Source organism: Pipistrellus kuhlii, unplaced genomic scaffold (assembly GCF_014108245.1).
Source record: "Pipistrellus kuhlii isolate mPipKuh1 unplaced genomic scaffold, mPipKuh1.p scaffold_m20_p_2, whole genome shotgun sequence".
Lineage (NCBI taxonomy): Eukaryota > Metazoa > Chordata > Mammalia > Chiroptera > Vespertilionidae > Pipistrellus > Pipistrellus kuhlii.
Genome location: NW_023425515.1, coordinates 148,210,188 through 148,236,408, shown reverse-complemented (window position 1 = coordinate 148,236,408; position 26,221 = coordinate 148,210,188). Strand labels below are relative to the sequence as shown.

The 26,221-nt window shown below is 36.0% G+C and overlaps 1 protein-coding gene across 5 annotated transcripts in view; it reads left to right on the top strand.

The window, feature by feature from the left end:
- The window catches only part of LRRC7 (leucine rich repeat containing 7), a 473,031-nt gene that overhangs the window by 253,614 nt on the left and 193,196 nt on the right, over positions 1 to 26,221 (top strand). The window contains exon 9 of one of the 5 annotated variants that reach the window (XM_045584481.1): positions 15,525 to 16,698. The exons of the other annotated variants lie outside the window; for them this stretch is intronic. Within the exon in view, the coding sequence (XP_045440437.1) occupies positions 15,525 to 15,531 (7 nt within the window). The 3' untranslated portion in view covers positions 15,532 to 16,698. Of the gene's footprint in view, positions 1 to 15,524; positions 16,699 to 26,221 lie in introns of those variants that run through there. 5 annotated transcript variants of the gene reach the window in all.

Below are 26,221 nucleotides of genomic sequence, written 5' to 3'. Positions count from 1 at the left end.
TAGGGTATCCCTCAGCCCAGCCTGCACCCTCTCCAATCTGGGACCCCTGGAAGAATGTTCAACTGCAGTCTGACATCCCTCTCACAATCCAGGACTGCTGGCTCTCAACTGCTCGCCTGCCTGCCTTCCTGATTGCCCCTAACCACTTCTGCCTGCAAGCCTGATCACCCCCTAACCACTCCCATGCCAGCCTGATTGATGTCTAACTGCTCCCCTGCCAGCCTGTTTGCCCCCAACTTCAGTCTTCTGCCAGCCTGGTCACCCCTAACTGCCCTCCCCTGCTAGGTTGATCACCTCCAACTGCCCTCCCTTATAGGCCTGGTACCTTCCAACTGCCCTCCCCTGCTGGCCATCTTGTGGTGGTCATTTTGTGTCCACATAGGAGAAGGATCTTTGACCACATGGGGGCAGCCATCTTGTGTGTTGGAGTGATAGTCAATTTGCATATTACTCTTTTATTAGATAAGATAAAGGCCTGGTGCACTAGTGGGGGCTAGTTGATTTGCCCTGAAGGGTATCCCAGCTCAGGGTGGGGTTCCCTTGGGGTGTGGGGCGGCCTGTCAAGGGCCTGTGATGGTTTGCAGGTTAGCGCCCCCCCCCCCGCCCCCGCAACCCAAGTGGAGGCCCTGGTATCTGGAATTTATTTACCTTCTACAATTGAAACTTTTTAGCCTGGAGCAGAGCCAAATCTTGCTCCATGGCTGCAACCATTTCTGTTTAGATTTCTTTACTTTCTATAGCTTTGAGTGGAGGCTTAGGCTGGCCAGGGCAGGTGGAAAGCTTGGCTTCTTCTGTTGCCGGGGGCAATCCTAGCCTGTTCTCTCTAGCTTGGTGGCTGCCGCCATTTTTCTTGGGATTTATCTTCTATAATTGAACTTTGTATCCTTGAGTGGAGGCCTAGGCCAGCCAGGGTGTGTGGAAAGCTTGGCTTCCTCTATTGCTGGGGAAACACAAACCTCTCAACTGCTCTCTGTGGCTGCAGCCATCTTGGTTGGGGTTAATTTTCATTCTCGCTCTGATTGGCTGGTGGGCGTGGCTGGTGGGTGTATTCATGTGATGGTTAATTTGCATATTACTCTTTTATTTGGTAGGATAAAGTTAGAAAAATTATGTTTTATTTTTATATATATAAAGCATTTTTAAATAGAAAATAAGTTGAAAAGGACTGCCAATTAATTACTTCAGTTGTTATCAGCAATTTATGAATCTGTATGATAATTCACCACATCTTCAACAGGGTCAATAGATACCTTAGTTCATACAAAATGTTCTTTAAATAAATTCTGGAGTGGGATTCTTAAACAATATTCAATGGATGCATCTTAAAGTGACCTTCTGTCAACATACTGCTTTAGAAAAATGAGAGTGTGAGTAAAAATCTAGCAGTGGTGACTTGAGAATTGCAAATGCTCTTTAATGGACTTTGACTATTAAAATGTAACAGATTCGATCTACATGATGAGACCTGCTGGATATGACAAGCAATTTAACCAGTAGATTTCACAGAGAGCTAAGATAGAAACCAGATTAAAGAGGAGGAGCCCTCGCAAACGGGTTTGATAAAAGTTATGTACATCCAAAGAGGTAGAAAATCAAGATCAAGGCAGTCAAGTGTTAAACTGGTACAACAGGACAAAAACAAAGCAAAAACAAAAAACAAAACAAAAAAAAAACAGGACTCAGCTGGCAGTGGAAGAAGCTATAGCACAAGAAGCTCATCAGGAATCTCAGTTTTAGACCAGAGGTGCTTTGCTTTCTGCCTTTATATCATGCAGGGGCTATGTGTGGTGGAGCTGAAATCACACGGGTTCTTGCAGTTCAAAGACAAGTGGCAATCTATCTGGTCCTACCCACACTGGATAAAATCGGTTGCTAAAGTCTAGCTTTCTGGCACTTTTTAAAAGTTATCTGACACACAGGACAGGTTTATCAAGTTGAATTCCTTGCAGTTGAGCCTTCTTTATTGAGAACATATTTCAGTGTGAAGTTGCAGTAGCTTTGTATTTATGTAGCAGGGCAGTCTCTGGCATGTCTGTACATAAAGGGCACTTTCTACCTTGAAAAGTCATTAGTCAGTACAATACCTTTCTAAGTTAACCACAAAAGTATCCTCAGTAAAGAAGTCTTTTTTTCTTCTCTCCTTTATGCTCTAAAGGGAATTATCTATAACCTGTGATAGTATTAAAACATATTTTCAGTGTACTACACAGATCTAGACCAGACACACACACCCCAATTCTACGTTGAATATGGAAAACTGATAGTAGATTCTTATATGTCATATAAATTATTTTGTTGGGCAAAAGAAGTGGATGAGATCTCAAAAGAATAGGGCCTTTTTTTTTTTAAAACAATAATGCAACTATTCTTACAAGAAAACAGAAATCCAAATAGTATTAAAGTGTGATAGTGAAGAATGCAGGAGAAAAGTTCAGATTTCCAGATTTCTTCCTGGAAACAGTTAGTGCTGTCTACAGCTTACCAATAATTAATAACCATGTTACATTTGGATGATCACATTGACAGGAAATTCTGAAACAGAACAGGGTCTACTGGACTAAATAACAGGAGGCATTGGAAATAATTTCAGCAAGTGTAATTAACTAGAGGTGTTGTCAGTTAAGAAGTTTCCCATGGAGAATGCTATTGTAACAATCTTTTAGAGATGTGGTTTACATCCCTTCTGTTCCTGGGATCTTGCAAGTAAATTATCATCCACATGTTGCAGTGCATCATGGGTTTCTTAAAGGTGACAGTTCCATATCGAACTCATCATTTGTCACTATCTGTACTTTTTCCAGTCTCCCCAAGGTCATTAGAAAGAATAGAAATAACATATTCTAGATCCTATGAATCATCCTGGTTCTATTTCTTACTCCCACATCCAATCAGTCAACAAATTCTGTCAAATCTGTCTAATTTGCTTATTCATTTCCTTTGTCTGGAACTCTCTGCTCCCAGATCCATCCTTAGCTGGCTCCTTTTTTATCATCCAAATCTTCAATCAAATGTCACTTGTCCTAAAAGTCATTGATGGCTTACCCACTCCCATTCCAGCACTTTCCAAGTCTCTTATTTTAATTTCTTTGTAACACTGATGATGATTATTCAAATTTCAGTATTTCTGGTCTCTTTTCTAAAATTTCTCTGTGAGAACATGAATCTTGTCTAGCTTGTTCATCACTGTATCCTCACTGCCCATTGTACTGTCTGGTTCATAGTATATATTTAATATGAATGTATTTTTATAATATTTTGTTTCATTACTAGAGGCCCATTGCAAGAAGATTCCTGCAAGAATAGGGCTTCCTGCAGCCTTCTCCACAGCCCTGCCTGCTTTCCTTCCTTCTCCACAGCCCCATCTGCTTCCTGCCCCGCCTGCTTTCTTCCCTTTGCCTACTTCCCCTCTTGCTTCTCTGCAGCTTTGCTCCCTTCTGTAGCTCTTGGCTTCCTTCTACACTGTCTTCAGTCTTTGCTTTGTACCTGGATATGCAAATTAACTGCCATCTTGGTTGGGTTAATTTGCATACTCATCCCTGATTGGCTGGTGGGCGTAGAGGAGATACAGTCAGTATTCATGTTTCTCTTTTGTTAGATAGGATTCATTATTTTTTTAAAATAAATCTTTATTATTCATATTATTACAAATGTTCCTCATTTTTCCCCCCTCCATTGTTCCCCTCCACCAGGTTCCCACCCAACCCTCTGCCCTTTCCCCAGCCCCCATTGTTCTCATCCATAGGTGCACAGTTTATGTTCAGTCTCTTCCCACATCCCCCTCGCCCCTTTTCCCAAAGAATCATCAGTTCACTCTCCTTCCATACCTCTGATTCTATTATACTCAACAGTTAATATTGTTCATCAGATTTTTTTTTAATTCCCTTGGTTTTTAGATTCACTTTTGATAGTTACATATTTGTTGTTTATAAATTTTATCTTTATTTTCTTTCTCTTATGAAAGAGCCCCCTTCAGCAATTCATATAATTCTGGGTTGGTGGTGATGAACTCCTTTAGCTTTTTTTTATTAGTGAAGCTCTTTATCTGGCCTTCGATTCTGACTAATAGCTTTGCTGAGTAGATTATTTTTGACTGTAGGTTCTTGCTATTCATCACCTTGAATATTTCTTGCCATTCCCGTCTGGCCTACATGGTTTCTGTTGAGAAATCAGCTGAGAATCGTATGGGTGCTCCTTTATAGGTAACTATCTGCTTTGCTCTTGTTGCTTTTAATATTCTCTCTTTGTCTTTTGCTCTTGGAATTTTAATTATGATTTGTCTTCGTGTGGTCCTTTTTGGATTCCTTTTGTTTGGAGTTCTGTGCGCTTCCTGGACTTGTAAGTCTAATTCTTTCACCAGGTGGGGGAATTTTTCTGTCACTATTTCTTTCAGTATGTTTTTGGTATCTTGCTCTCTCTCTTCTTCTGGGACCCCATAATTCTGATGTTGAATCGCTTGAAGTTGTCCCAGAGGTTTCTTATATTATCTTCAACTTTTTGGATTCTCTTGTCTTCTTGCTTCTGTGGAGGAGTGTCTTCTGGCTCCTGTGGAGGAGTGTCTTCTGGCTCTTTATGTTCCAAATCTTTGACTTGACTCTTGCGATCTTTCATTCTGTTTTTAGGACTCTGTATAATATTTTTTATTTCAGACAATGTATTCTTTATTTCTTATTGATCCCTTATTATTTCTTCTTGATCCCTTATTATTTTTTGTTGATCCTTTATTATTTCTAGTTGATCCCTTTTCATATCCTCATAGGTCTCATTTATTTTATCGGCCTTTTCTAGGAGATTCTTGAACAACATTATAAGTGTGGTTTTGAACTCTATATCCAGTCACTTTTTGTCCTCCATTTATTTCGTTTGTGATCTGTTTCCTTGTCTCGGCATTTTCTCAGCTTCCCTGAGTTGGTAGCCTTAAAAGTCTCTGTGTTCAGCTTGGATGGGGCGGAGTTTCAGGGTGGAGCCTACAGCCTTGGCTTCCATCAGCCACGCCCTATGAGGCTCCTGCGTCTCAGTATTCCCCAGGGTCCTTCAATACTCGCTGCAAGCACATCTGAGAGAAAGGTGCCCTCGAGTTTTGCCTGCTACCAAACAGTCTAGGCTCTCCCCCAATGAGCCCAGAACTGGGGTTCAGTTCAGTTGGAAGTGGAGTTCAGAGCAGTCTGGAGCCCCTATCTTCCTCCTGCTAGGGCAATCCCACAGCACAGCCATCCTTCTGTTCTCTGTACGCAATGTGCGAGCCTCTGGGACCTCCTTTCACCGCTCCCCAGGGTTTCTGCCTTACAGCCCAGGCTCCCTCTGTATGAGCCTGGGTCCCCAGGGTCTGGCACAGAACTGAGCCTCATTGCAGCCCAGAACTGGAGTTCATTGCTGTCAGGTCTGGGGTTCAGCACAGTCCAGAGCTTTTATCTCCTTCCCGCTAGGGAACACCAGCCAGGCACTCAGCCTCCCTTCCTCTCCGGCTCCATCCTCTCCACACACGCAGTGTGTCTCCGTACCTTAGGCTTTTACAGCTCCTCTGCTTTTCCTTCTGGTTTTCTCTTTCCTTCTCATTGTAGAATTTTCAGTCAGTCAACTTTCCTGTAGTTCTGGGTAATGTCCATTTTGTATTTTAGTTGTATTTTATTGAAATTGTTGTGTGAGGCTGCGGTTAGGTGTTTACCTGTACAGCCATCTTGGATCCTCCAGGATTCATTATTGATTAAAGTATTAAATAGGTCTCCTTTCTCTTCCATTGACCTCTCCCTGGCCACTCTCACTCCCACCCCCAGCACATGCCCTCATCCATGCTAGTGTCTGTGTCCATTTGTTATGCTTATATACATGCATACAAGTCTTTTGTCTGATCTCTTACAACCCCTCTTCCCCTGCCTTCCCTCTGAAGTTTGACAATTTGTTTGATTCTTCTCTGTCTCTGGATTTGCATGTATTTTTTTTTATTATTATTCATTATAGCATTCATGCAACAAGTACTTATTAAGCGCTTGTGTGCCAGGCATTGTGTTATGCATAGGAGATGCAATAGTGGGCCAAAACAAACCCTATCTTTGTATTCATGGAGCTTAGATTTAATTTAAAAAAAAAAAGACAGCCATTCATCAAATAATCATGTAACTAAATGTAAAACTACAGATATGAATAGTTACTTTCAAATCTATATTTCTCTTTTAATCTCCATTACCTTTGCTTTAGTTCAGGTTATCATCATCTCTTGCCTCGGTTCCCTGTGTCTGGTCTTGCCTCCTTCCACTCTATTTTTCCAAAATTAAAGTGCAGATGTTAAGTAATTTTCTATCTTAAAATTCTTAACAAATTCAATGATGTTCAAGAAAAAAATATATATCTACACACCTTAAGGTAATGTCTCTTCATGACCTGCCCCCAGCTGTTTCTCCTTCCTCTCCTAACCCCCTCTTTTCCCTCCTCATACTCTATGTTCCAATCACCCTGAATTGCAATCTTATCTCTGGGCCTTCATGCATGTTGATCCTGTTAACTAGTCTTTTCCTACTTTTTGATTAACTAATTTACTTATTCTTTATAACTCAGTAGAGTTAAGGACCTCAATAAATTTTTTTCTAAACCCATTCAGAGTATCTCAGCCATGCCTTTTCTATGTTTGCTTAGCTAACAAGAAAAGTATACCATTATTCTTTAATTTTTTTTTACTTCTTGCTTGTTTCCCTTGCAGGCCTATGATTTCCTTTAGGTCAAAATGTCTTTTATATTTTTATATCTATTTCCCAGAGTAGTAACAAATTTGTAGAATAAATTTTGGAAGGGTGGTTGGATGTGTGCATGGATGGATGAGTTTATTTGACAAAATTAAAAAGTATAGGATGGCATTCAACACAGCTTCAAACATATACTATTAAGAATGTGTGTAAAAATATACTGGCCAGATTAGAAGACTAGTAAAGCTCCTTTTGGGTTTTCCAAGCACTGTGACAGGCAGCACTCAGTAATTTTCTCACTAAGTTTATTCCATATTTGTTGAAGTTAAGAATGTAAATTATTCACACCCTGGTGTCGAAGTGTTGGAAGAAAAGGCAGTATGGCAATTACATCATCAGACTGAATGGCAGTTTGCAAGATTTCTTCTGCTGAAGAACTTTAAACAAAGAGTGTTAACATCCTCTAGTCTTCAGTGAGGAACTTTGAAACCAAAGGAAAAAAAGCTGTGCTTACACTTTTTGTCACTGGACACACGGAATCATGGAGGCAATGCCACATGTCAGAGAAACTTGCATATTTGGACTAATAAGTAAAATATAGTACAGAATAAGGCTTACCAATAAATATATGGAAACCATTGCTGTCCAAGGGGAGTTGATTGTATTTTCTAGAGAAGAGGAGCATGAGGGCAGAAAGGTAAGCTGGTTCTCAGGAATCCCTCTGGATCCATTTGCAACAAGGCAGTTGCTTTACTGCAGTTAGCCAGTATGCATAGAATGAGTATAGACCAAAAGTACAAAAATGAGGTGATTCTACTTGGTCTACTGAGAACATTCTACAAGAGGGGAACTGCTTTCACCTTACACCCAACTAACTAAATAAAATAACTTCCCTTTCCTGCAAAGGGTAACTTAAGCACCAAGGCAATTACTTAAATATCAGCTACTGTCCTGGTAAAGGTGTCAGTGACTATCTGCAAAATATCTGTGCAATAGAAAGCAAATATTTGTTAGATACCTGCTGTATTTCAGGCGGTAGCCTGTATGAGGCCTCATTACCAGAAGGAAAAATGAAAGGTAACTGGTGAGATGAAGCCACAGTAAATGTTAGAAGTTAATAGTAGTTGCCACAAAATTCTAATAGCCAAGGAATTAATGTCCCCAAGAGCACAAAGTAAGTGAGCTACTGAAGACAGTTCCATATTCTATATAATAAAACCCTAATATACAAATTGACTGAACAGTGGAACGACTGGCCATTATGATGCGCACTGACCACCAGGAGGCAAACGCTCAACGCAGGAGGTGCCCCCTGGTGGTCAGTGCACTCAGCTAGAAGCTGGGCTCACCGCTGGCGAGTGCAGCGGCAGAGGTGGGGGGAGCCTCTCCAGCCTTCAGGGGTCCCAGACTTTGAGAGAGCACAGGCTAGCTGAGGGAAGGCCACCCCACCCCCCAACCAGTGCATGAATGTCATTCACTGGGCCTCTAGTCATATATATTGATATATATATTTGTATGCCAGAGAGAGAGAGAGAGAGCGCTACTGAACAAAGTACCTGTCACTTTAAAAATGACCTGAAAAGCAACCTGTGACAGAATAATTTCAGATTCACCAGCAGTAATGAGTGAAGACATCACTCCTAGGTGCTACTGTCAAGTGGAAGAGAACATTTTGTGGTAGATGGAATGTTTGAAGAGGAATAATTGTGCCTAAATGCATGTCATCTAACTTGTAAGTAGATTTTCAGTTGTCAAGGTGGCAAATTCTCAAATGGCAAAAACAATGAAACAAGATAAATTCAATAGGATGCTTTTGCTCTAGTTCTATTACTGTTTCTGTTTCTAGTTCTATTACTGTTTCTGGAAATAGAACAGGAAATAATGTGAAGAACCAGTAATGGGTGACAGACACTAGCAGAGTACATGATAAAAAAAAAAAAAAAAAAAAAAAAAAAAAAAAAAAAAAAAAGTATATTCCCTAAGTCTCCCAAAGTAAACTTAAAGAACTTTTAGAAATTAGAATCAAAGGGCATCCAGACTTTTCAGATTGACCTTCTAATTTCATGGATTATAATTTTCCATTTTATTTCTTACTGTAATCCTGCCTGCAGAAAATATGTATTACTAGCTGTTCCATATAGCAAATGCATCAGAACATTCTTAAAACTTATAATAAAAAGGATAACAATAAGCATTCTTTGTTTTCATTTTTTATCAAGGTATTATATGTATAATAAGCATTCCTTATAGTGATATTATTCAAAGCAAGGTTTGTTTTCAATTAGCTTCAAAATTAATTTGTTAGCACTAAATATCAATTCTGCATTAGTGCTCCTGTGGTAATTATGGCTTACCATCAAGGCTCCATTAAGTTTCCATGTTTAAAATGATGAATATGTACCTCTACTGATTACTGTTTGTGATTTAATGAGTTATTCTTAGAATAATAATGTTTTTAGCAATATGTTTATTGTTTTCAAACACTTGTGAAATGACTTAAACCTTGAAAAGTTTGTATATATTTAAAGTCACAGTAGAAATACAAAAACAAAATTTTCAGGCTCTTTGCAACTCTGGTATAAACTAATAAAGGCTTGCTTAATAGAGAACTTTACAGAGTTATCATACATTCCCATGGCAAAGGTATTCAGAATGTAAACTAAATATTTTATTTCCATTTTTATATCATGAATTAATTACTACTTATATATTTTGTTAATCTCCTCTTTCTCTTTTAATATTTTGCCTACCTGAACCTAGAATGAACATTTTGCCAGCATAGATATCTAGACCCTTTGCCAATTTTTATTTGTTCTTCCCAATTTCCAGTCTGGAGATGGAGTCAGGCACACAAACACATGAGTACAGTTCTTCAGGAAGCACTGATGTAAAGTGAAAAAGTCATGCTGACTTCTCAGAGGGTTGCAAGTAGGATTGGATTAAAGGATATATATATAAAACACCTACTACAATGCTGTGAGAAAAGGTTGGAACATGGTTTTGAAGAATCTGGTAATCCAGTGAAGAAAATTAAGCTATCTAGTGACATGGTCAGATTTGCATCTTTAACAGTTACGGTAACAGTTATGAAGCAAAGTTAAGGGAGATTTTATTGAGTCCAAAGGGATGAATTTAGAGACCATTTCAGCAGCCTAAAGATCATGTAAACCAGTTTAAAGTAATGACAGTGGAGTGACAAGGAAAGACACGAAATATATTTAGGATATACTTAGTGACATAAATACTTTAGTCAATGATCAAATTTGAATTAGGAAAGATTGAAGGAAAAGAAAATTCTAGATGACCCACTGCTATCATGGAAGACTTTTTGAATTACTGTACTATAAATAGATACAGAAAAAGGCTCAGGAGATATGGGAGGAGTGGGACTAGGTGGAAATATTGAGTTTAGTTTGGGACCAATTAAATTTTCATGAAAGGATATGATAGTGAGGTCCAATTGATACATAGATCCAAAGAACAGGAAAAAAGTCTGGAATTAGAAGTTTGGGAATCACACCATTCAATTAAGCCCAAGGTAGTTAATAAGGGCTTTTGAATTTCTAGAATGGTGATTAGATTAATTGAGCCAATTCATGGCAAAATATCTTTTAAAGTCATTAAAATTGTGTTTTTAATAATGAAAGTGTTCCAATAATAACAACAAGTCAAATAAACACAGAATGTAATATTTCTTAATTGTGTGAAAATCAGTCTTAAAAGGCTAAAAAGAAAAGAAAATGGTCATTTTAGGCTTAAATTTCATGGTGATTCCCCCCTCTTCTATGTACCTATATCTTACAACTTTAATTTGTACATTACTTAAATATCAATTTAGGATAAATATAGCATCCTGAAAAGATAATTATTAAGCTGAATCTACAGTACAGGATGGAAATCAGCCAGGTGAAGAAAACAGTAATAGCAAAGTTACAGAGATGAGGAATATGCTGTGTACAGGAAACCATACTCAGTTGGAGGTTGTTGAAGCATATCATGATGGCAGTCAGTGTCCAGAGAAGAAGCTAGATAAGAAAGTGTGCTAACTCTGTGCCCACATGTTATGTTGAGGTTCTATCCTATGCACTGTGAGAATCTGTTAAAGAAATATACACAAGGTAAGGTAATGTATTTGTTGGCGAGGGTCACCATAACAAAGTATCACAGACTTGTGGCTTAGACAACAGAAATTTATTTACTCACAATCCTGGAAGCCAGAAGTCCAAGATCGAAATTTCAGCAAAGCTGATTTCTTCTGAGGTTTCTCTCCTTGACTTGGTCTTCAATCTAGGAATCTGTGCCTTAATTACTTCTTCTCATAAAGACACCAGCTATATTGGATTAAGGTTTACTCTACCTCATTTTTACTTAATTATCCTTTTTAAATTATCATATATCCAATACAGTCAAATTCTGAGGTATTGGTGATGAAGACTTCAACATACAATTTTGAGGATGTGGAGGAGACATAATTCAGCCAGAGAATGATGTGTGGTTAAATTTTATTTGGTAACCATGTGGAATATGAATTTAAATGAGAAGAGATGTCTTGATAGTCTGTTGTAAAAAATCACGATGTTCTGTAGAACTGTGGCTGTAAATCAATGAATTTAAAATGAATGTAAAAACCCAGAGACAATAAATTAAATGTTGAGAGATCCTATTCTATACCTATAATAGAGTTAGAGATAGGAACCTAAAGCTCAAAGATAGATAATTGGCCTGGAAGTCTAGATATGGACATTGTCAATACATGTTATTTGAAACTATAGGGGCAAATTCTTATAAAATGAGTGCTGAGAACAATGAAGTGGGAATGAAAAACCAACATTTACAGAACAGGCAGAATAAGACAACGAAGAAAATATTAAACTATGAGGTAAAGCAGAAAAGTGCCTTATCATAAGAACTAAGCAAGCAGAAAGCTTTGATAAAGAGAATAAGTAATAGTCAAAGACAGCAAAGAGATCCCAAAGATAAAGGCATGTTAGTTGAATTTGGAATGAGAATTTTGAGCATGGATAACAACAGTGTTTTGAACTTCTGTGTGTGAGGCTATGGGTAAAGCATGCATTATATTTTATTTCAATAAAAATAGAAAAGTGGCAGTATGTCTGTTTTACAAATTTAAAGAATGATAGCTCAGGAAAGTCAAATTACTAGCTTAAGATCAGCAGATAAGCAACAGGTGTTCTAGATTTATTTACATGTCACCCAAACTATTGATAGAATGATTAACCACTAGTAATGCTAATGTCTTAAAAGCAAGGCAGGTTTATTGAATTGAGGCTAGAGGCCCAAAGAGCAGTGGGTTAGTGAGTGAATGTTTGGTGAAGAAGTAGGATAGACTGCCTTTTGGAAAAGAAGGGGAAAAAAGGACAAAGAGCAACTCATTTTACGATTCTTCTTCTTCTTCTTTTTTTTTTTTTTTTTTTTTTTTTTTTTACATTGCCTGGAACACAATAGCTGCTCAATAAATTGTAGTTCAATAAACAAGAAATGAATGTTAACTTGAGGTAGGAATAAGATATATATGTTTGGGTTTGGAAGAGGAGGTAGCAGCGGTGTAGATTGTACACAGCCCAAGAAAAAGGAACCAGTAAGAGAATAACACTAAAGAAAAAGGAAAGGAAAACTGAGGAAGCTATATCCTTCCTGGAAAAGGTTGATAAGGCCCAGGATCAAGTGCACAAGTAAGAATTTGACCTGACACCTTCTTTAAGGTTGGACAAGAAGAGTGAGGTATAAATGTGTCAGGACACATAACAAGTGCGTCATCTCCCAACAATCCCCTCCATGTTAAGCTCCCTGATCAAAAAATATCTCACCATTCCCAATAAGTTTTGTGCTTTAAAATTTTAATGTACTAATACCAGGTATATGCAATTTTCTATGCCTAGCATACCCTCTCTTACAGTATGGAAATCTCAGAAGTTTTTGAATTCTCCAAAACAGAATCTGTCATTTCCTCTCTTTTACATCTCTTAACCCACTCCATCTATAGTGACTTGGAGGCCAAAGATAAATAACTTTTACTTATTTATTAAGCACCTTTTAAATACCATAGCATATCAACAGAATATTTTGAATGCTATAGGTATATTCCAGAGATTTAGCTTGAACACAATTGCATTTCTTTTATTCAAACATTTATATACATAATAATTCAAATTCACTAGTCAGCTAAAGACTATTCTTGTCTTAATTGTCTATAATAATAAAAGCAAAATTGTCTATAATAATAAAAGCATAATAGGCTAATTAGACTGGACGTCCTTCTGGATGACCTTTGAGACAAAGCCAGGGCTGCAAGGGAAGCCCGGGTGCCCAGTGTCAGAGGGAAGCCACTGCCTGGAGCCGGGGGAAGGAAGGCCTACTCTTGCATGAGTTTTGTACATAGAACCTCTACTTATATAATAAAAATGCATTCTTAATTCATTGAGTTTTAATGATCTCATACTGGAAATGACATACTAATTGAAAAACTTTATGTGTATTTAAAGAGTAAAATATTACTTGTCAATATAAACATTTATCCATCTATCACCTTGGTATTGAAAGAAAACGATTTGTACTCAGGCCCTGTCTTCAAAGCCAAATTGTACGCTGCAACACTTACAGCTCTCAGGTGGTGGTGAATTGTGCCTGGTTCAATAATGGAATGAGAATGTTAACTGCTCTATTGCTCTTCTGTTAGAAAAATCCATTCTTGAATAATCTGTAAGCCCTGTGAGAAGGTCAAATGATGAGGCACGGAGATCTGAGACAAAACACTAAGATTTCATTGTTTTGACTTTGCCAGCTATCCAGCTGCATATTTAAAATTCTCCAAGAAAAATACGCGGAGTACACAATTATATTCAACTGGAGCCTAAATTTGACCTACATAGCATTATCTATATCTAATTTTTAAAATTTGGTAGTATATATAGAACATAATATTCTTTGCCATATTTGCACATACCGTTATTTTTCTTGTATCATTAAAATAGTAGTGTAAATGTAGTAGACATGAATTAGGAGGGTTATGATAATGATGTGAAATAGCTATATTGATTTGTAAATAAATACCTCATTTAAATGACTATTTAAAAACACAACCCAAAATAAATAAATAAAAACTAAAATTCTAGCAAAATCTATGAAACAAAATATTCTCACAAGGCATTTGTATATGTATTGCCTGTCAGTTAGCCATGCAGATAGGTAATGTTTGTGCAAATAGTCTATGTGCAATCCTAATCTGCCTATTGGAAGCATTGACTTGTTCAACTTTTAGAGCGTTTAACAAGTTTTTCTAATGTAATTAACAATCAGATGGCTTTGAGGACTCTACTTTTTGTCTTCTACTGTGAAAATACTTTAAGATTAGTGTGCAGCAATTTCAGTTGTATGCAAAAATATTATAATGTCAAATTTTTTCATTTTTAAATTTAACATATTGAAGTCTCTAGAGAAATTTTTAATGCAACTAAAGTATTGAACCATCATTTAATATTATGTATAACCATAATTGCATTTTATCTAAGATGCCATAATTTTCTGTTTTGTTATTTAAACATATTTAATTTTAAATCATTATATGTTAGCAAAATTATAGCATTTAATTAATTTAAATAAAATATAGTACATTGAAAATTGTAATTAAATATGTATATGTCATTAATTGAAATGTGATTGGTGGCTTTTCTGGAACAAATGGAGAGCAAAATTAAAGTAGAATAAGAACATGATGAATTGATTCAGTATAAAACAGGATGGTTTCTGCTGAAAAATTATGTTCAATAAGAATTTGTCATCATAATTTGTGATTATTTATCACTTTACAGTACATCAAATCTAATGAATTCAGGTGCACAAGCTACATAAATTACTGCCAATGTTTGAAATAAAAAAAGATGGTTACTTAACTTAAAATAGCCATGGCATATAAATTTGAACCACTGCTATATTTCTAGATATCATAAATATTTTGCTCTAATATATGCACTTGGTGTTTTACATCCAAGTCAATGATTTTTTTAATGTTTCAAAATACAAATACACATATTTTAATTACAACATGAAGGTGCTGGGCAAATTTTGCTGTTTTAAATAGTTTATTAAGAAATAAATAGAAAGAATGATTATTTTTTACAACCCAAATATTCTTCCAGTAAAAATACTTTTCATATAATAAAACATACTCTTTTATAGATGTACATTTACACATTATGTCTTTCACTGTTTTCTTTCAGTGTTGTTTTCATACATAAGAACTTTTTTTCAAACATTACACAGATTAAGCTTAATTATTCTAATATGATGGGAGCTGATGTTTGAGGGGGAAAAATTTACCAGAGGACATTCATAAACCAAATTTGTTATTTTCAGAAAGAAAAAGTGACACTGAAACTCAGAGTAATATATCAATGGTTTCATTTATATTCTGCCTTAAACAGCATGCATTGATAATGCTCATTATTGTAGAGTTCATTTAAATGAGCAGGAACAATCTTGGAAATGAAAGTTATAGCGAGTTGTTTTTTTAAAATAAAAATGGTTTATCACTCAGTAATCTTTATATGAATATTTTGCTCTCTCCTTTCAGGAAGTATGCATGTTTTAAGTCATCTGGTCCCAATTCCACTCAGTTTCACTTTCTGTGTCTATCCTATCTAATATTTTTTCCTAATCCTGGAGCTGTACCTCTTTACAGAAATCTTGTTTAACACCTATTTCTATGGAATTATGTTAAAACAATCAAATGTTCCACCTCCCTGTACAGTAGACCAAGTGGTATTATTTTAGTCACCTTCTGCATTAGGAGTTCCATCTTTTGGGCATTGAAATTGATTTTTCTCATCTTAGCATCTGAAGACCCCGAGTGTGCCCCTTGCCCAATCGCCTGAGACTATACAGTGACACCTACAGCAGAGGATGTGGAGGCAGCAGCTTTCGGCCACCAGAAATGGCAACATCAGGAGCATCAGCACGAATAGACTATGTAGAGGTAGTTCTCCCAAACTCTGTTATGAAACCAAACATTTTTGGTGTGCTACCTGCTATGGGGGCTGCCTTCCTCCTGCCTAGTGTTATGCAAAATGTTTGGTCTTTGTTAAAGTTTAACAATGACATTTCTAACTAACATAGAGAAATGTGATTTTTCTTCCAAGTATGTTCCGTTGCCTTAACTTTCAATGAATATGAATTTTATCAGTCTCAGAAAAACATTAATACCCAAATTTTTGTCTAATGTATTTCTTTATTATATAAAGCTGCTGTCACATGTACTTTTTGTATAAATATTTTTAAATATATCAGGATAATCCATCATTTTAAAGGTCATCCTAATCCAGTAAGTAAGTATTTCTTTGATCAGTTGTATTCTCCAGAGACTAAATACCGCAGCCCAGTTTTCTGTTATTTTCTGTGTACTTATTTTCCAAGTGAAAGATTATTCCCACATGGCCCCAAGTCAAAATATGAAAGGCTAATGACTGACTGGTCTTATGTATCTTTTCATTTTATGCAACTTAATGTGAAAGAGTTATTTTGTAGCTATAAAACACTTTTGTTAATTAACCACATTGGCTTTATCTGTACAGTTCAATGACTTAACAGCATTTCAATTTGCATGTAAAATGAGTCTTTGTAATGATGGCTTGGCAAAATAAATAATTTACATAAGGGGTGACTTTACTTAACACTTTACATGTATGACTTAGAAGTAGGATATATTTATCTTGAAATTTTCAAGTGTTTGAAATCTAACATACAGAAGACTTCATGTTAGTGTAACAGCAAATTCACAAATTCATCAGTCACCTCATTTTAACTTTTTTTTAATAAGGCAAGATACAAAGAATTTATATTAGTTCTATTGGAACTAATGCTTTATTAAATATAATCTGAAGGTTCTTTTCATAAACCAGATATGAGCAGGATAAATTAAGCTTAACAGTTTTTTCTTTTTCTTTTTTTTGGGGGGGGGAGGGGGTTGGTTCTGTTTCATTTTGTTATTTGTGAAATTGCAAACTTATTACTTGTTTTGGGGGATTTTTTTTTTTGTGTGTGTGTGTGTGTGTGTTTTCAAAATCTGCACTATGGATTTGAAATGAATATTTCTATTAATTTTAAATGCACTTTAATTATGTGAAATATATAATGGATATTATATATACTTATATATAATATCCATTATATATTATATATATGTGGTGTAATGGAATTATGTAATAAAATGTATAGCTCTTTATGAAAAGCACATATACATTTACGAGTGGATGTTGTTATTTTTTTAGCTCAAATTATGTAAATACTGATTTTTTTCACAAGTATTTGTAAAAATTCATACATCTACTTATTGAATTTATACAACATTGTTTTTAGCTGTGTGTGCCATACACTGATTGACTTCTGTCATTTTCATATATCTCACATATCTCTAGAAACTGTATATCAAAAGGTGTATTGATAACTCTAAAAAAACAAAAGTAAATTTCTGACTCATCTTTAAAATAAATTGTGCTATTTTAATGTAATTTTATATGTTCTCACCATTTTAGAGATTGTTTAAAACATTCTACATGGAAGTAGTGTTAAAGATGAAAGATATACTTCTATTTTGCTTTTATCATATTCCAATAAGAAACTGGACTTTTCATTGTTAAAGTCTGAGAGTAGAGCTGCAAGTAGAGTCTGAAGCAATATGCAATAATTCTGTTGTATAACTATTCTGTTTACATAACCTTACTGCAGTAAGCTATATTGCTTTTCTGGTCTTCTGATAACATATTGCAATTGAAAGCTTGTATATGGAGGATAAAGGGAACTTTTCTCAATGACAAAAGGTTAACAAGTAACTTGAATAACAGTTGTCAACGCTGGAGTGGTTTAAATTGCATTGAAGTGATTATAAGAATAAGAAATTAAGTACCATTGAACATAATAACTTGATTCGTTGCTGCCCAGTTACTGCTATATGCTAACCTTAGTGTTTAAATAATGCAAATTCATTCATAATGTTTATGTAACTCTAACACAAACCTTTTTTTAAGAGGAGTCACACATACCAGTGTAACAAAATGTGAAATGTGCTTATTTCATAAAGTTACATATTTTTAACCACTAGATATATATTTTAAAACTAGGTAAAATAATGAAAAGGAAAAAAATGTGCTTATATGCATTTGTAGTTGTTGAAATTATAATAATGTCCTATATGTAGTCTTTTAGAAATTTAATTATTGTATATATGTCTGAATAATTTAATATGGATATTAATAATAATTTAATGTTAATATGAATATGAATATTCTTATTAAATGAGAATTTATTTAGATATAATTAATTATAAACAAAGTGAAAAAACCTCGTAAGCAAGCAGTACAATATACTCTTACCCATCCCCTAGGGACACAAAGAACAACAGAGCCCTTCCCTCCTTCATAAATGTCACTCACAGGAACCTGGGCCACCATGCGAACAGCATATTGAATTGCCCTTCCACATCTTTTTGACATGTCATGAAGAGAGGTCACCTTTTAATGGTTTGTAGGATGCCTCAGAAAATAGGGTGCATCTTCCCTATGTTTCTCAGAAGTTACAAGTTCTTGCAGATTTATTAAGAATTCTATATACTCTCACATCCCTATTTTTTGGTTATGTTAAATTTTACTGACTAGGGCTTCAGTAGTTGTTGTTTTTAATCAACTTAACCTTCCTGTAGCAAAACTTGCAGACCTACATTTTGTCACACACAAAAATATAATTATTCTATTTTTAATCAAAAACAAAATTTAAAGAAGTCATGTTAGCTGTTGTAAGTTTCATTTTATATATTGCTTGCTTCTGCCATAGCAATCAATATAAATTGGATAAGAACTGATAGTTTATATGTATTGGCATAAAAAGCAAAAAATATTAATAAAACAAAATGATTGTGTCTGGATGTCGTTACAGTGAAAAACAGTTTCAGAACATCGGGGTTAGAACAGCCTCAAGGTGTGGAAACTTCAAATCTCATTGAAGTCAGAATCTTCTACCAAACCAAAAATTGCTTTCAATCTTCTCCAAATGTACAGCTTGCTTTGATGTCAGCTGTATAGTACATACAGATACAGCATTTGAAATCCAAACTCTTAGTCACCTCTTCTGCTTGGCAAATTTTGAAGAGAATACATATCTTTAATTCATTCCAGTCCAATAAACATTTGTTAAGGGCTTGCTGTTTGTCAGGCGTTGTGATTAGCATCGGAGACACCAAGTGGAACAGAGCCCCTGCCGTGAGGCAGATGACAGTCTGGTAAGGAAGGCAGACATGCAAAGCATTACATGCAACACAGCACGTCACAGGGGATTATGGAAATGTGGTAAATAACAGAAATAGTACAGAAAGTACTTAATCCTATTGGCCAAGTCTGAGAAAAAAAAATTGCAAAGAAAATGAAGTCCAGGGAATCTTTTAAACAATAAATTGGAACTGAACAAGTGGGCAGAAGGAGGAGTGCTACTTAAAGTGGAAACCTGTCCCAGGGATTAAACATGTGCAAAATAATAGCATGTGGGAGGAGTCATCATGAGGTAGATGGATACTGTGAAGGGGCTTGTGTGCCATAGCTGGACTTCATTTTGTGAGCAGTAGTAAGGTTTCAATGAAAGGATCGTAAGCAGAGAAATGGTGAGTTAGATTTGTGAGTGATGGGATAAAATTTATTAGTAAGAATTCACAGGCATTCTCCCCTCTACAGAGGAAAAGAACAAAAGCTGCACAGTATATTTTTGTTTGTCTTTGTTTTTTAAATTTATCTTTATTGTTGAAAGTATTGAAGTGTATATTGCATAACATAAAATTCACCCATACAAAGTGCATAATGTAATAATTTTTGGCAAATTTATGGAGTTCTACAATCATCACTGCAAAGCAGCTTTGAACATTTCCATCACCCCCACCAAAAATCCCTGTTGCTCATTCACAATTAATCCTCACTCCCACTCCAGCCCCAGGCAGCCACTAACCTGCTTTCTGTACTGTAAATGTGCCTTTCTGAACATTTTGTGTAAATGGAATCATACATCTTTTCTCTGGCTTCTTTCACTTAACATAGTGTTATTGAGGTTTCTGTTCAATTGTTCTGAGGCAAACAGGACAGAAGTATTTCACTGCCAAGGAAACCATGAATACTCATAAAACAAGACATGTCAGAAGGATGTTATGTGAACTTGGCCAAGGTGTGGAGAATACATAGGATTGAGAGACCAAGGTCATGAGAACAGGATGGCATGGAGAAAGAGTTCAATTAGGGTAGAAGAATCAGAGTGTACAGGAACATGAAAGTAGAAGATAACATATCAGGTTATTTTAATTAAGTTTTCTGAAAACAAAATCTTGAACTTTTATTTCCTCCCTTCCTTCAAGGTTTGTAATGAGTATTTGTAAACTACCCATTCATTGGACTTCCTGTTTGTGATTACTACTTTAGACAGTACATATGCTTTGTTAGGTTCTTGGGTTAAAATCATTTCTCAAAAAAAAAAAAAAAGCATTAGAGAAAGCCAAGAAATCATGTCAGACTGACATCTGCAGTTAAAAGTAAATCTAGAACAAATTATATTTTTCTTGGAAAACCATTTGGGACAATGTAGTAGTCTCAGTGATTGGAGTTGCATTTTTTTAAATTTTTTTTTTTTAGCGAATGCAGGATTGACTTAGGAATTCTAGTTCAGTTGGAGAGACATTTAGGTGGAATTATGAGACCACGCAAATCATAAAATAAAAAAAAAATTAAGGTTTATTTTCTGTAAAGGAAGACAAGACTACTGGCAGATTCTCTGAACCTACTTGCAATCCCCCTCCACTTGCTGAAAGGGCTGTTCTGCTGATTTAGCTGCTGCTGTAGGATTGAAGATAAAGCAAGTTTTAGAGTTGCTTGTATAGGCTGTTAGTTACTAGAGAAATCTTAGGATTGCAGTGCAGCAGATGAGATAAAAAAGCTGAGTCTGGCTGGAATATAACCACTATGTGGGTGTACCAGGAAGACAAGATAAAAGAAGAAGGAGAAGGAGGAGAAGGAGAAGGAGGAGGAGGAGGAGGAGGAGGAGGAGGAGGAGGAGGAGGAGGAGGAGGAGAAGGAGAAGAAGGAGAAGAAGAAGAAGAAGAAGAAGAAGAAGAAGAAGAAGAAGAAGAAGAAGAAGAAGAAGAAGAAGAAGAAGAAGAAGAAGAATCACTATGTAGGAGAGCCTGAAAGAAAGCTCTAGATTAGAGTCTCCATCTCATGCAGGAAGGAGTCCTGCCATGCCCCACCTCTCAACAGACTCTTTGGTCCACTGAGGTGATGAGGGACTTCTTATGGGTGATCAGAGAATCTTTGGAGCCACCCCAGGGTGATGAATGGAACTCAGTCCCTAAACTACAGAGTTAGAGTCCCCTGGCTTGGCCCGAGATGAATAAGACAAATCCTAAACGCTTAATGTTAGTGTGATCTGTTAGCTTCTGTTTAGAGGAATTAGGAGCATCAACCAGCTGTAAAACTAAGACTCTGGTCTTAAAAAAGAGAAGAGATTAACTATACTAATGTACTCAGATCCTAAGAATTGGTTATTTCTCTGTTAGTATCCAGAGACATTGGACAAGAATTTGCATACTCTAGGTTTCAGGTGAGAAAGAGACACTTTCAAATGGAATGGGATAAGATGGGGATTTTTGTATATTTCCTCCCTCTTTGCCCACTTTGCTTCTTCTCCCACCTCCATGTTTTGAGGAAAAAAGACAACAGTCACTGGAAGACTCTTTCAAGAAACGCCATCAAAGGAGCAGAAATTACTCCCCTGTGGGCTTCCTGTGGAAGCCCGAGGTGACAGGATATGACACATCAGGAGCACAGACTGTGGGACTTTACCCAGCACTGAGGAAAGGGAGGGTGGGAGGCAGAAGATGGGTGAATGTGATGGCAGGAATGAGAAGATTTATAAGAGAGTAAGCTTTGGTGTGTTGTAGAGTAGGACAGGAAACATGACTAAGCAGTGCTGTGATCCAAGTTAGTAGATCCCCTTAAACAGTGAAAATAATTTGAGGAAAGAAATTGCCATTTTGAGGCTATGTTTCTTTACAACAGGAGAGGATGCATAAGAGTGAATACTGAGGTCTGGGAGACCAGTTGCTGCAATTGGGCCAAGAGAACATGAGTGCCATGACAACAGAGTAAAGATTATATAGGATAGGGAGACATTTTTGGAAGTGGAATTCAAAGGCCTTTCATCAGAGTGTAGTTTATTCTTGGCATATATAAGGAACATGGGGAAAGGTACACAAAACCAAACTGCTTCCATTTTATGTCTTCAATCGGAGACTCAATCTGGGGCTTTATGATTTGATTTGAAAGGGATTTCCCAGACAATAGACATAGCCATGTTCAAGTGCAATGAATAACAAATTGCAAGCCAAACATAAAGCATCTTGTATTAATACCTATTTTTGATTGACTATGGCTCTGCTTCTATTTATTAATTTGATTGAAATAAAGTCCAAATGTCAATGCTTCTGCCCCTCATTGGTGGGTCGCCTCCTGCCCCTGAGGGCTCCCGGAGTGTGAGAGGGGCAGGCCAGGCTGAGGAACCTCCCCTCCAGTGCATGAATTTTCATGCACCAGGCCTCTAGTTTTATATAATAATCACATCAAATATAGTTAAACAGTTCAAGATGTTTCTATAGGAAAAATGTATTTCTTCATATAGGAAATATAGACACTATATAGCTTCTAATATCGAAGTTGTAAATCTATCATACTTGAAAATCAAACATTTGTATATGATATACATAATTGATATAAAGGAAGTGGAGAAATTTTTAGGAAAAAGCAAAGAATATCATTCTCATTATTCTTCTCTTCATCAATAAGCTTATGTGGGTATCTATAATTATAAAAGAAGATTTAGAAATAAAGAGGATTAAAAAAGGACAAATAAACATGGATACATTGAGATGAAGATCTATAAACAGTCATCCTAGTTTTGTCAGTTAGTAATTCTAACAGAAGAGCAAAACCATATATTCTATTAACATGAGGCTTAGGGGACAGAATAAAAAATAAATGTAGTTAACATTAGTGGCAGAAAACTCAATAAGAGAATGAAAATTAGAATCAGGGAAAACTTGCCCAACATTTGTTGAAAACTTACAATGTGTTGAGATTTGCACTATGTGGTGAAAATGTTAAAGATATATTTGATCCTTTCAGTGAGTTTTTGTATGGAAGAGATATTCTAAGCCCAAAATTCATGTGCAGAAGCCGAGAGATGAATGAGAAACTGATGAATTATGTAAAATACTAGGAGATTCATTTGTGCTGGATGCATTGGCTTGTGCGTAACCAGAGATGAGGTTTGAAAAGTAGAACAGAGCCTATTCAAGTAAGGTTTTGTATGCCAATATAATGGTTAAATCAATAAAGAAAATAAGCCTAATTTAGTCAATTTTGCAAGAAATACTATCCATTTGATTTTGGCTAACATGGGCACCATAATCTTAACTCTAAATTTGTTACATGTGGTAGCTCACATAGCCCTCTCCATTTTAAAAATAAGAAAACTGAAACATAAAAGTATAATTTGCCTAATGTCACAAAACTGGGAAGGCGAGGAGGAAGGATTTGAACCGTGCCAGCCTGACTCCGCAGCCTTGTTCTTGATTACCATGGCACAGCTGGAAATGGTTTTATTGTGGTATAATTGACATCTAATAAACTGCTATAAAGTGTACAATTTGATAAACTTTGACATGTATACCAGTGAAAGCATCAACACAGTCAAGACAATAAATATATCCATCACCCCCAATGGGCCTGCCTGCTCGCCTGCTCCCCACCCAGACAAATGCTGTTCTGCTTTCTGTCACTATAGATTTGTTCACGTCTTCCAGAATGTTTTTTAAATGCAATCATTTCATATATTATCTTCCTTACTCTGATTCCCTTTACAGATATAATTATTCTGAGATTTGTCCATATTATAATGTTTATCAATTCTATGTGCTCTATCTTTTCACCTCTCAATTGATATTTGAATTGTTTTCTTTCAGTTCCAGGCTTTTGGAGATAGGCTATTGGAGATAGGCTGTAAAGTATCTGTATGAATGTTCAGAGAAAGAAGTCAGGCACAAGGATCGTATATGTTTTATTTATGTGGAATTCAGCATTAGGAAAATCTAATCTGTTCTCTCAGAAACAGGTTATCTTTTGGGAGGCGAGGTAGTGATGAGAAGCATGCCTGAGGGGGGCTGTCTTTGGAAATACTTTGTTTCATCTCCTTGGTATTGATTACATGGGTAACCAGTTCAGTACATAAAAATACAGTGAACATTATGTTTCTATGTATTATTTTATTGGTATCTTGCATTTTGATTAAAAGTTAAAATAAAAGTGAGGCTAATGAATTGGTTTGGTTCAATCTAGATGATTTTCTATATGTTATCCAGCAGGTCTATTTTTTACTTCATAGCCCTTATTACTATCTTAATTATATACTCCTATAACATCCTCCTTATAGTCCAATAGCATTGCTTCTATACTTTTACTGTATTGCTTATTTTACAATGTCTTTCTTGATACACTATAATTTCTCTGGGAAAAAATGTTTAATGTTCTCATCTTTGTGTTCATTATCTGACATGGTGCTTGGTACATAGTAGATAGTCGACAGATACTTGGACAACGATATAAAATCTTCCTTGGTGGTTGCTTATGACCTATGCAAAGTTTAGCCTCTGAGTCTTCATTATTTGATTTCTACTAAAGGTTTTGCTTCCTTATTTTCTGAAAATTATTGATTAGATTGTGATATTGAAAGTTTTTGTTCCAGCCTCAATGCTTTGTTTTAACGTACATTTTTCATAATAATTATAATTTCTCTTGTTGAGAATTTATCATGTGCTCTGAGCACCTTACATCTACTAACTTACTTAAGATGCACAACCCATCAATGTAGCTACTCATATTACTCCCATTTTACAAAAAGGCAAACTGAGGCATTGAGAAATTAAATATCTTGCTCAAAAATCACAAGGCCTGTGACAGATTTGACTCCACAGAGTCTAACTCCAGAGCTCATTCTTTCATCCAGTATAGTCTTCTGTGTTTATATATACAAACTATCTTATGTCATTGCATTTCCTGACTTCCTTCAGAACTTTTATACAATATTAGCTTTTCGGAATTACTTTCTCTGATCACTTTTTGTGTTATAACAGCCCCCAAATATACTCAGTCATCTCACTCTGTTTTATTTTCTCCATAACACTTACCCCCCCCCATATAATACATTGTATATTTATGTTTATCTCTTTCTCAGAAACTTCTCTCCAGTAAAATGGTAGCTCCATAACTGATAAGACTTTATATGCTTTGCTTTCTGTTATACTCATGTCTTAGAATGAGGCCTAGTGCATAGTGGATGCTTAGTAAATATTTATTGAATAAATGAATAAATACTTCATAAAATCAACTTATGTTGTGTTGTTAGAGAGATGTCAAAGGTTTTTAATTTTTTTTTAGCAGAGTCACTTTCTGCTTAGAATAGAGAGCAAAAAGGATCTCCATCAAACAGAAACATGGACAGCATTATACATTCCGTATAGCACACTTGAACATGCCCTAGAAATCTTAACGCAAGAGCATTTCTGAACAGTTCAGTTTCATGTGAGTTTTTATTCAAGAAGAAACTTTGTTCTGGAAAAAGTGAACCAAAAGAGAGTTTCCTATGCCATCATACTAGTATGGTTTGCATTTTAAAAAGACATCTGTGGCTGCTATGTGGAGTGTGGATTATAGTGGTAACAATGGAAGACACCGTAGCAAAGTTAATGAAATAATGGCAGTCATCCATGAAGGAAACAAAGCTTTGAACTAGAACAATAAGCATAACTGTAGAAATGAGAATAGATTTCAGAGAGAGTAGACTACATAGGGCTTGGTGAAAAATTAATTGCAGGTTTCTGATTTAGGTAACATGAGTAACATAGACAAGACATAGAGGAGGTCTGGGAAGATCACTAATTTTGTTTTCAACAACACAAATTGGACGTTTGTGTGGTATAATTAAAGGAGATTTTCAGTAAACAGTAAAAAAAAAATGGACCTGGAGCTTAAAAGAGCCTCTGAGACTAGAATTATACTTCAGTCACCACATGCATGAAGTTACATGGGGAGATTTTGCAAAATACTGTTCCAGTATCAACAGGTTCTTAGCTGAGCACACAATAACCAACACTATGATTTAAGCTATAAAATACTTTAAGCTATAAAATACTATAATAAATAAAAGAATTGACAATAAGACAACAAGTATAACTGAAAACAGGCTAAAGCAATTATAAAAAGCACCGTGTGCTGCAATACCATTGTTGCCTGCACTGAACACTGAATGTCACAGTTTGAACTGGCATCCTACTGGGTACTGACCACTGCTACCATGCCCTCAGTTTCACCCTCTGTCACTGTTGCTTGAGGCATAATGAGTTCTCCATAGTCAGTAACTTCTGTGGAGAGTGGGGAGCATGAGCCTGACTTGTATAC